At 41.4% G+C, this 12,186-nt stretch overlaps 1 protein-coding gene across 7 annotated transcripts in view; it reads right to left on the bottom strand.

The window, feature by feature from the left end:
- The window catches only part of GAN (gigaxonin), a 60,584-nt gene that overhangs the window by 44,459 nt on the left and 3,939 nt on the right, over window positions 1-12,186 (bottom strand). Inside the window, exon 2 of one of the 7 annotated variants that reach the window (XM_053609266.1) lies at window positions 11,658-11,787. The exons of 3 other annotated variants lie outside the window; for them this stretch is intronic. Coding sequence is in view for 1 of the 4 variants with exons in the window: in XM_053609252.1 (XP_053465227.1) it covers window positions 4,783-4,835 (53 nt within the window). In the remaining 3 variants the exon portion in view is untranslated. Of the gene's footprint in view, window positions 1-4,117; window positions 4,729-4,782; window positions 5,038-5,356; window positions 5,398-11,657; window positions 11,788-12,186 lie in introns of those variants that run through there. 3 more of the 7 variants (XM_053609276.1, XM_053609252.1, XM_053609259.1) reach the window with 3 other exon arrangements.

The raw sequence follows: 12,186 nt of genomic DNA, 5'->3' as shown, positions 1-12,186 counted from the left end.
TGAAGAATCTTGGTTGCAAAACCAAGGAAAGAAATCACTCACCCCTTAGAAGAGGATGCAGAGCCTGTTGTTTTTTTTTTTAAATACAGTTTATTTCCAAGTTTGAGGGCTGGGACCCAGGTACGCAGATGACAGAAGTTGCCCTGAATAGCTGCTCTGTTTGCTTGCTTCTAGAAGACCCGTTCATTCAACACGTGTACATCTCCTATGTGCCAGGCACTAGAAAAGAAAGACTTTTATGCTAGGGAAAAAGGAGTCAGGAGAGAAGGCAGGGGGAAACAGAAGAGAAGGAAGAGGATGCAACAGAACAGCACCCAGAAGGAACAGGAGATACGGGTGGGAGAACAAGAGGTAAGAGAGCTAGGAAAAATAAGCCTTGATTGCCAACCTCTGCTCTGTGCAAGACTGGCGTGTAAACAATCATTACATTGCATCTAGTTAACATTACAAGTGATCTTCAGAGTTAAAAGTTTAGGTGACCAAATTTAAAAACATTTAATACCATAGATCAGAGACAAATCATAACTTGCTACCTGTTTTAGAAATGATTTTTATATTTTTAAAAGGTTAGAAAAAAAAAAGAAAAGAAGAAAAACATGTGACAGAGACCACAGAAGGCCTGGAAAGCCTAAAATATTTCTGACCTTTCACAGAAAAGGTTTGCCAATCCCCTTTTGGATATTTTTAGAATAGTAAATATGCAATATTTTAAAAATCCAGTCTAATAGATATGAAAATAACAACTTTGAGAAATCATTTCCAAAAGGAACAAAGTAATGGTGATAGATCTAAGAAAAAAAAAATTAGATTGGCATTGTCAGGGTCTTTATATGATAAGAGCCTTCCTGAGCAGTAACCTGGTCTCACATAATAATAATAAATATAGTTCTATCTTATGACTTGGGATTTTGTCTCCAAAGTGCGTTTACCTGCACCTACAAGAAATACAAAGAACTTACTTTCTGATTTGTTTACAGTGTCACAATTCAGAAGAAAAAAAAAACTACAAATGAAAATGTCAAACAGGAGAATGATGAAGCAAATTGTATGAAGAGCAATATGACGTAGTAACAAATAACTCTTAAAAATAACTGTGGGTATTACATTGAGATGTAAGAAAAGAGATGTGAAATGACCCCAAGGAAAAGATGAACCATAAATAATACGTAGTGGGTGGCGCCTGTAGCTCAAAGGAGTAGGGTGCAGGCCCCATATACCAGAGGTGGCGGTTCAAACCCGGCCCCAGCCAAAAACTGCAAAAACAAAAAGTAGACATGGGTTATGACTATAACTGCACATTAAACATACTGCTCAGAACCAGAAATTAATTTAGGGTGGTCTAAGTTATTAAGCTCTCATATTTTTGTGTGTGAAACAGCTTTGTTTCCCCTTTTAAGTCAAAGTCTTGCCATGTTTTCCAGGCTGGTCTGAAACTCCTGAACCCAACTCTCCTACTTGAGGCTTCCAAGTAGGTGGGATAGCAGGCACAGGCCACCACGCCCAGGTTTTTTAAATAGGTTTTTAAAATTTAAATCTAGTTCTAATTCTGAAAGTAAAGCAGTCAATAAAATTCATCTCTTAAAAGACTAGGTTTGAAAATGCACGTTTAAACTTTAAGATGCATTTCAAAGACAGAATCATGATGCAGCCACTTTTATGAAGCAAAAGAATTCTTCTTGAGTGAACCAAGCCTGATTCCTTGTTCTAGTCACACCCCAGCCTTTTGGAAATGTACATAAAAGACAGATATTCATGCCACAACCTGCCAAACTGTTCCAGATTTTCTACTTAGGCATTATTTTTCAGATGCTATTTAAAATAGGCTCCCTTTATATATAGCTATAAGACCCCATGCTAGTAATCATCTCATGAGTAAGCCCCTTTGGTTTAGGGGAGCACTCTTCCATGACTTCCCTCTCTAATTAAGAACTCGATTATCCAGGGTTTTTTGTTGCAGTATACAAATGGCACAAAATATTACAGGAGCTCCTTACTTCAGAAGCAGGTCGTACTTGTTTTCTCTTTTCCCATATAAAGAGTTAAAAGAAAGATTTTATGCCTTTTCTTTTCTTTTTTTTTTATTTTATGCCTTTTTCTTTTTCTTTTTTTGTAGAGACAGAGTCTCACTGTACCGCCCTCGGGTAGAGTGCCGTGGCGTCACAGGGCTCACAGCAACCTCTAACTCCTGGGCTTACGCAATTCTCTTGCCTCAGCCTCTGGAGCAGCTGGGACTACAGGCGCCCGCCACAACGCCCGGCTATTTTTTTGTTGCCATTTGGCCGGGGCTGGGTTTGAACCCGCCACCCTCGGCATATGGGGCCGGCGCCCTACTCACTGAGCCACAGGTGCCGCCCTATTTTATGCCTTTTTAAAGAAAGTAGGCCTGAAAACATTTAAAGGGAAAGTTGGAATTTACACAAATTTATTCCTGTCTTTGTAGTCATCTTTCGTAGTAGTTCAAACCAAAGCATTAAATGAATGTTAAGAAACCGTCTCTTTTTTTCTTTTTTAAAAGGAGAAAGCAGGAGTAGGAAAAACAAAAACTAAAGCCTCAAACACACCTCTCTTTTCAGTTCCCTTTAATAAATAAAAGCAGACTTCAGGATGACCTTTCCTTTATCATCTTTAAACTCAATCTGAAAACTATCTTTTTACTTCTGGTAGCTCCTTAATTTATAATCCACTACTATAAACTTCTCTAAACAACTTGAAACTGAAAATGCCTTCCAAGATGTTGTCAAGGGAATGAATGCTTCTCAATTAATTCTTTAGTCATGTTGGAACAAAAGCCTTCTCATTGGAGCTACTATTTCTGAATGAAGAATTTGGTCTCTTCTTCTCCCAGGTTTCTTGGCACCAGAGATTGAATTTGTTGGAGCTGACAGAGCCATCTAAAACAGGCAGAATTAAGACTCCTGCAGGTTGAACTCTGTTGCATGATGGTGTATTCCGTCCTTCTCCCCTAAGCCCCAATACATGCTCAGCTATACAGTAAAATGTTATAGCAAAAAGCTTACCCTTATTTGGAAGCAGTAAATACAGCATCCTGAACTCTGATCTTTTATTTCCTCGTCAGTGCAGTCCCAGGCCACATAACAAAAGTTTTGGTCAACAGCAGACCCCGTATAGAAGGGTGGTACCAGAAGATTACACTGCATTTTTACTTCTCTATGTTTAGAAACAGAAATTCCACCATGTCACAACTGCCTATGGTATTCATGCTGTATAGTTTGTGGCCCAGGTGTGTAGCAGGCTACATCATCCAGGTTTGTGTAAGTGCAGTCTCATGTTTGCACAGCGAAATTGCCTAACGATGCATCTCTCAGAAGGCATCAGAGTTCAACAATGCACGACTATTACAATTGGTCAACTCAATCCTCTTACTAATCAAAGTTTCACTTCCAGATTCAGTGCCCCTGGCCCTGAAGATTAAAGAGGATGGGTTCTAAAAGCGCCCAGTCCGTCTGTCTGTTGCTTCTCCCCACTAAGCCACACGATGCTGAAGGTGCACACCATACACAAACAGAGCCTGCTGGAGGCAGTGATTATTTGGCAGAGTTGGAAAAATGTTACAGAGGAAGGGTCTTGAAGGATGATTACGAATTCACCTACCAGACAAGAGTAGGAGGTCGACAAAGCAGAGGCAAGAGACATGCAAGAAGAGGAAGAGTCGCAGGCCCGTGAAGCGCTCGCCGAGCTGCCCAGTGCCACAGTGTGAGGGAGGTGCTCACACAGCAGTGTCCCTCCCATGTCGCTTTTTCTCTTTTCTTTCTTTCTTTTTTTTGATACAGAGTCTCACTCTACTGCCCTGGATAGAGCAGAGTGGCATCAGGATAGCTCACTGCAACCTCAAATGCCTGAGCTCCTCCCTCAGCCTCCCAAGTGGCTGTGACTACAGTCACATGCCCTCATGCCCAGATAATTCTCGTAATTCTTTAGATGGGGTCTTGCTATGTTGCTCAGGCTGGCCTCAAGTGATCGTGTCATGGCCTCTCAAAATGCTAGAATCACAGGCATGAGCCATCACACCCAGCCTGTTACTTCAAATTCCAACAAATCTAAGACAGACTGTTACCCACTTCAGGTTCCTTATGCAGCCAGGCTCAAAATCTATTACCTCTTGGGTGTTCTGTCCTCAGTTCCCACATTCAGTTAGCATCCAGTTGCTTTCTCCTCTAATCTACTGCGGGGGCCTGGGACATTGTCACGCATGCTAATCTCGAGCAGTCTAGCCGCTCCATCTCCTTCCTTTTCAGTCCCGTGGACACTGAGCAACTATTATAAACACCTCCCGGAAGTAAAGTTCCACCATACTACTAGTTAATCATTACCAACTATGACTGAGTAAAAATCTCAACTAATTAAACTTGCACTCTAGAATACTCCTTACTTTCCAGTCCCTGCATACTTCCCACCATTCCTATACAGAGCTTCTAGTCCAACCAGGTCAGTCTATTCACAGCCTGGGTGACACTCCTGCATTTACACCTTGGGTCCCCCTGAATGACCCTCCTTCCCCCTTTTACCCACGTTTTCTCTTCATCCTCCCCAAGGTCATGTTTCCACCATACCTGACAACCCAAGTAGCTCTTCCCTCACACTCCCACGATGGGAAGTATCTATACAATTAAGACAGGTTTGTTCTGTAATTTTTCACAACTAAGCTGTACAATTTGAGAATAGATTATGTTCTTTACAAAATCTTTCTAAACTGTCCCTCCTTTAACATCCAGAGTAAGTGATAAAGACACTTATCTACTGTTGACAATGAGGAAGTCTTACTTTTCTTTAGACATGGCCTCACTGTCACCCAGGCTGGAGTACAGTGTCACCATCACAGTTTGCTCACTACAGCCTCCGGAGCAGCGGGGATTTCAGGCACAAACCACCATGCCCAGCACAGTGAGGAAGTTGATGACAACGAACTTAGGAGCCATTCTAGGTCTCTCCTTTTCCTCGTCAACCCATCCTAGTACCAAATGTCCCATGCCAGCTGCTTCGCTCCACCTTTGCTGCCAAACCCTGAGCCAGGGTATTTCCTGTCCAAAAAATGCCAGTACCTTCCTAAATGGCCGCTGCTCCCATTCTTCACTTTGGTTGACAGTACAGATCCAATACTCAACAGAGTAACCTAACAAAACAAACAAGATTATACTGTATAGTCACCTTAACCCCATTAATTGCTTAAGATAAAACCTAATCTCTCTAACGCAGACTAAACTATGATGCAAAAGTGCTTTGCTGTCCTTTTCCTACACCCAACCCCTCCCCAGCAAATACACACTGAGCTCCTGGGAAATGTTACAGTGGAAGTTTGTATTTGGAAGCAATGTGAGGACCAGCAAGGCTCACCCACCTCTGATTGGGCTGGAGGGAATCGCACCCTTCCCTCACTATCTTCAGACCTGCTGCTGTCCACTTTCCAGAGAGGCTGACCTTTGCCCGTGTCTCCTCTTGCTCCCCGGTGCCAAGGCTGCCCCCCCCTTCAGACTCAGGTCCAGTGGCACCACTCAGGGAGATGCCCCTCCCCAGCAGCAGCAGGAGCGGGTGTCCTGTGTATTTCCTTTGGCAAGCTGGAATCGCTCTGCAATCAGACTGCCCGCCTCCCCCGCTAGCCTCTGTGGACGGAACACCCCACCTGCCTAGCCCACAGCAGCACCACGCATGAAGGCTCAAGGAAAGGCCAGTGAATGACTGTTGAGTATATTAGAGAACTTTAGCCAAGAATTGATATTCTCTATTTAAAGTTGTTTCTGTTGATGTGATTAACTGTGGTAACTAATATAGCAGCAAGTGGTCAAATAAGCCAATTAAATTAACTGTTAGATGACTTTCAGTTAAGTGTCTACTACAACAAATACAGCAAATCTCATTTCTGAGATTCTGATACTATCTACAACACAAAGATATACAGTCCTGAAAAAGTAGGTAAACATCAAAATAATTCTAAAATCTTTAGCTGTATTTTTATTTCCTTCTCTTGCCCCACAGAAGTAGAAAAATAACTGACTTAGGTTTCCACATATTCAGTCTTGGTTCTAATACTGTTTATGGGAGACCACTGCACACAGATTACAGGGCAGGCAGCAGGCAGGCAAGGTGAAGAAGCTAGGTAACCGGTACTGCACGAATGAAACAAACTTCAGAGAGGAAATCATCTCCAAGCTGGCCTTTCATTGCTGGTGTGACATAAAGACAAATCACTTGTACAGTGTATTGTTGTGTGTCATGAAAAATGGATTCTTTTTGACAATCATCAAGTGTTTGGCATAACGGTTGGATAAAGAAGGGCTGAAACACAGTCCCAAACCGAATATTCATCAGAAAGAGGTGAAGTGTCTGTTTGTTGGTCCAGCACTGGTATTAGCCACTGTAGCTTCATGAAACCTGGTCAGTTGATTACAGCGGATGCCTACTGCAGTCAACTGAACAAAATGATGAGGATGCTTGTCAGTAAACAGCCAAGACTGGTCAATAGAGACAGGCCAATCCTCTTGCAAGACAATGCTGTCATACAAACAATGGTGCTCAAATTACAGAAGCTAGACTGGGAAACTCTCTGTCATCCACACATTCATCAGACCACACATCTACTACCTATCACTTCTTCCAGGCTTTGGACCACTTCTTGCAAGGAAAAACATTCAATTCTCAATGAGCTGTGATGCTCATTCTCAATGAGCCTTTTGTGATTTCATCACCGCCACCGACTCTGCAGGCTTCTTTGCTGCTAGCATACACAAGTTACCATTAAGATGGCAAAATCAGGCTGAGTGCAATGGCTCAGGATTGTAATCCTAGCACTCAGGGAGGCCACGCGGGAAGATGACTTGAGCTCAGGAATTCAAGATAAGCCTGAGCAAGTGAATCAGTCTCTACTAAAAAAAAAAAAAAAAATTAGCCGGGCATTGTGGCAGGCACCTGTAGTCTCAACTACTCAGGAGGCTGAGGCAGGAGGATCACTTGAGCCCAGGAGTTTGAGGTTGCTGTGAGCTAGGCTGACGGCATGGTACTCTAGCCTGAGCAACAGAGTGAGACTGTCTCAAAACAAACAAACAAACAAACAAAAAGAAAATAGAGGGCAAAACAGTGTCAATAGTTTAGGCACATACTTTGATTAACTGCACTGCAGCTTTTTTGAGATACACACTTTTGATTTGAAATTGGACATTTCAGATTTAATGACCTAATAGATGGCGGCTGCAGCCTGGGGAGAAGCTGGTAAACACAATCGGCAGTGCCCTTTCCTTTTTTTTTTTTTTTTTTTGAATTTTTTTTATTTTTTTGCAGTTTTGGCTGGAGCCGGGTTTGAACCCGCCACCTCCGGTATATGGGGCTGGCACCCTACTCCTTGAGCCACAGGCACCACCCAGCAGTACCCTTTTTCCCAAAGGTTCTCAGTGCTCTCAACAGCCGACTGTCCAAGATTCTGGCTTCATTTCTAGTGAATGTTCTCTGTGAGTTAGAAGAGACTCATTCGGGGCAGCCTTGTGGTTCAAAGGAGTAAGGCGCCAGACCCATATGCTGGAGGTGCTGGGTTCAAACCCAGCCCCAGCCAAGAACTGCAAAGAAAAAAAAGAAGAGACTCATTCTAGCTCACATCCTAAACATGAGGTTTCAACAGAAAGTCCCCACATCAGAGATGGATCAATATAAACAATTTAAGTGACAAAAACGCAAATGTTCTGACCTCAATAATACCAACTGCAATTACTCAGGGGCAAGGCAATCAGTTACTGACGTTACTGATGAATGTTAACATAACCATAGATATATTTTGTGTTTCAAAATATATCTACTCATGTCACCATGTTAACACAAAATCACAACCATCAAATGGTCTCTAAAATTTTCTGGAAAAGACACAGAAATAACATGCAGTTAAGTAAAAACAGATACAGCAGAACTTCCACAGCTGACCCCCTCCCCACACTGACCACCTCCTTAAGCTGATCTCATTTTCACAGACCAGACATGCATCACATGTATACATCACTATACTAGGCCTGGTTCCTTAAGCTGACCACCTCTGTATGTTGACTAGTTTGCTATAGTCCCTTCGGCACTCAACTTGTACAGGTTTTACTATATTTAAGTTTCTACGCATGTTAGTACATTAACTCCAAAAAGCAAACCAAAAGGCATTTTATTATCCTGTATACCCAAAATTCAACTGTCAATTTTTTTTTTTTTAAAGAGATAAGTTCTCGGGTGGCGCCTGTGGCTCAGTGGGCAGGGCGCCGGCCCCATATACCGAGGGTGGTGGGTTCAAGCCCAGCCCCGGCCAAACTGCAACAAAAAAAATAGCCGGGTGTTGTGCCAGCTGCTTGGGAGGCTGAGGCAAGAGAATCGCCTAAACCCAGGAGTTGGAGGTTGCTGTGAGCTGTGTGACGCCACAGCACTCTACTGAGGGTGATAAAGTGAGACTCTGTCTCTACAAAAAAAAAAAAAAAGAGATAAGTTCTCACCCTGTCACCCAGGCTGGAGTGCAGAGGTGTGATCGTGGCTCAAACAATCCTTCCGCCTTGGCCTCCCAAATACTGCAATTATAAACATGAGCCCCAGTGCCCTGCCAACAGTCAATTTTTTTTTTTTAGCGACAGAGTCTCACTTTGTTGCCCTCGGTAGAGTGCTGTGGGGTCACAGCTCACAGCAACCTCTAGTTCTTGGGCTTAAGCGATTCTCTTGCCTCAGCCTCCTGAGTAGCTGGGACTACAGGCGCCCGCCATAACGCCTGGCCATTATTTTGTTGCAGTTTGGCCGAGGCCGGGTTCAAACCTGCCACCCTCAGTATATGGGGCCAGTACCCTACTCACTGAGCCACAGGTACCACCCACCAACAGTCAATTTTTAAAAACCAGTCCTCCCATCTTCCATTTATGATATGTACTGCCTCTCAAAGCTTTATTGTTTGAAGACTAACAAAGTAATAAAATATTTTGCCAAGATCTTCTTTTCCCTAAGTATTCCATTTCTCTATTACCTTTGAACACAGAAAAAAACAAATTTCTTCATTACAAGAGCAAATGGCAAAGTACTATATATTTTGAATTCATATTATTCCTATAATTCTGTGACAAGTTAGGGCATCTACCATATAGTCTTCTGGAGAAAGAGAAGCAGCAAACATTAGACCATCATTCTATGGCTAAGTTCTTTGGCAATAAATACTTAGGAAGATGACTTAACTCTGCTCTTCTGAGCACCAGGGTCAACACCTCTGGAAGAGCATCAGGGCATTAAGTGGACATATGACATTTACCCTCTAAGGAGCTAGAGCTGCCACCTTTACCTGAGTCTCTGATTTCCCTTTATTTTTTTCCAGACTCATTGGGGCTTAGGAAGCACAGAACACATGGGAAGCATTCAAATTCCAGGTTGCAACCACAGCCTGCCACTGGTCTCACCCACACCCCCGCATCTCCGCCCTTAACCTAGAATTCTAACTTACAAACTATTTATTTATATGATAGTGTTAGTACACAAAATGATAGTCTTGTATCCTTCAGAAGGATGATACAGCTCCCTAAAGAACTTACTATATGGCACTCATAAGCCAAATGACTCCTCATCTATCCTAATTGGGTTTTCTTTATGAATTATAAATAGGTTTTAAGTCTCACTTTGCTATCACGAGAACTGATTAATATTTTGAACAATGGGTATGGTGGTTTTGTAAACTAGATGCTTAGTCTATATTATCCAAATCTAAATCCTAAGGAACCAGTCTCTATGTGGAAAAGCACTTCACTTGAATCTCTTAATTATATATAAAAAATTAATTTAAGAACATCAAAAGGGACTTACAGAAGAAAATACAAACTGTAAGAAGAGACAGAAGTTAAAAGGGTATAACTTACCATCTAGACAAACAGTATTAACTAGAGCTAGATTTTACTTCTACCACATCACTATTACTTAAAATAACAATCCTTAGGGAAGTTCCACAATAAACCTAAACACTTCACAATGCCCTTTATGTTAGAGTCACCAGTTTAACAATAATTTTATTGATTTGTTTCATCATTTGAAACCTTTCAAAAACCTCTCCAGAATTAGAACATTCACTGCAGCATCCTACGGTCCTGCCTCCTCCCTGGAGCACTTATGCCCTAAGGCTGCACGACTTGACTCTACACAACCCAGAAATGTCAGACTTCTTTCAGCTTATCATGAGGGTTTAGATGCTGAAGTTGAATTTTCTAGCTTTTCCTTTTTATACTTAAAGTCTTTATAATGTGAGATGATTGCTAAGGCTATCAGGAGGAAAACCAAATGCTAGACCAAAGATAAAGCATCAAAAAGATTAAACAAATAAGTTAGGTTAAAAGAATTTCCCACAGCAAGTAGAAAGTATGCCAAACGAATTGCTTTAAATTCTACTGTGACAAAGTTGGATTGGGCACACAGGAAGCAATATACTATAACATTCCTTCTAAAACATATAATTTTAGACCATTTATGAGTTACCAAAACAAGACTAACAAAAAACTTGAAACAGTATCAGTTTTATATAAAACTTCAGAGATTATCAAACTTTTTAAAAAAGAGATTATCAAATTTTTGAACATCCAATTGATATATTACTGATATCACAAATGTAAATACTTATAGTTCAAAAGGTAGAGATAAGAAACATCAACTTCTAGAATATACGAATCCATTTTGTTTCAGTATAATTCCCTGAAGTATTGTTCAAACAAAACAGATAATTATAAAAGCCCCACGTTATTGGCATAAAAGATTACCAACCAGTTTGTTCATTTCTAAGTAGTAATAAAGACTGGTCAAATTACGCTGAAACAACTTTGAAAGTGAAAATTTGAAAAAATCCCAAGACATTCTACTACTTCAAGAACCAAATAAACTTGAAAGCAATTAATCTATCAGTGAAGAAACACATATCCAGAGACTCATGTTTATTCGTAAAAAATAAAAAAAATCTGGGCAGCGCCTGTGGCTCAGTCGGTAAGGCGCAGGCCCCATATACTGAGGGTAGTGGGTTCAAACCCAGCCCCGGCTGAACTGCAACCAAAAAATAGCCGGGCGTTGTGGCAGGCGCCTGTAGTCCCAGGAGTCTGAGGCAAGAGAATCACTTAAGCCCAGGAGTTGGAGGTTGCTGTGAGCTGTGTGATGCTATGGCACTCTACCGAGGGCCATAAAGTGAGACTCTGTCTCTACAAAAAAAAAAAAAATAAAATAAAATAAAATAAATCTGCCCAATGACACAAGACGGCTGAAAATGAAAATCAAAATGTGAAAGTGTGTGAAAATGCTTGATGAATATTTTAATTAAAACATACTGTATGTCAAGCAAGGGTAGAGTTTATACAAAGGACAGTTAAATACAAGTAATGCTATAACTTGGTACAATGAAAGAGTATGAGAGGTGCTGTTCATTTTGGGTCTAATCCTCGTCCAACCAGTAAGTACTAATAACCTCATGCCAAGTCCCCATTTTCCTATTTAGAAAGTGACAGAATAGGACCAGAGGAGCTCTTTTTTAATTCCACAGATACTGCCTTTATAGACTTGTACGCATACTTATGAGGTGTTAAAACACTTTCACGGATCTCCTCACAGGTGATTTTTATCCTTCATTGGTCAGACTAGTGAGCTAAAGCCAAGACTATGTAAGTCATCTACCAATAACTCACAATTAATACGAGTAAGATGTGGAAGCAGAGAGTAGGTCTTCACACTCTCAGTCCAGTGTTCTTCTCAACTAGGTATAACTGAACGCTCACCCGGAAACGTTATGAAGCCAATCCTCTAATGTCCAATTTGCTGTGGTAGAAAGGAAAGCAGTCATTCTTCAACACATTTATTAACCCACTACAATGTGTTCATCTGGGTGTGAGGGCTACAGGTATGACAAAAGACAAATGACAGCCGCAAGGAGCTTACATCACGGCTGGGAAAGAACAGCATAGTATATGAGTAAACTATAGGCTATATTATAGTGGTGAGTGCTACGAGAATAATGAACAGGGATGCAGAGCATGTGTTCAGTGATTTGCAATTTACTTCTTTTAAGCTGAAGAGATGTCATTTAAAGAAATATAACAGTAACGTGTCTAATGTAGTTTTCCTGAGCATTTCCCCAAACAGGGAAGACTTTGGCCTGCTGCTTCCAATTTGATATTGATTACTCAAATCTCTGAACTGCCAGCTGTGAGCTGTCAC

The sequence above is a fragment of the Nycticebus coucang genome, chromosome 2 (assembly GCF_027406575.1).
Source record: "Nycticebus coucang isolate mNycCou1 chromosome 2, mNycCou1.pri, whole genome shotgun sequence".
In the NCBI taxonomy this organism is placed as follows: domain Eukaryota; kingdom Metazoa; phylum Chordata; class Mammalia; order Primates; family Lorisidae; genus Nycticebus; species Nycticebus coucang.
This window is presented reverse-complemented; position numbering and strand designations above follow the sequence as displayed.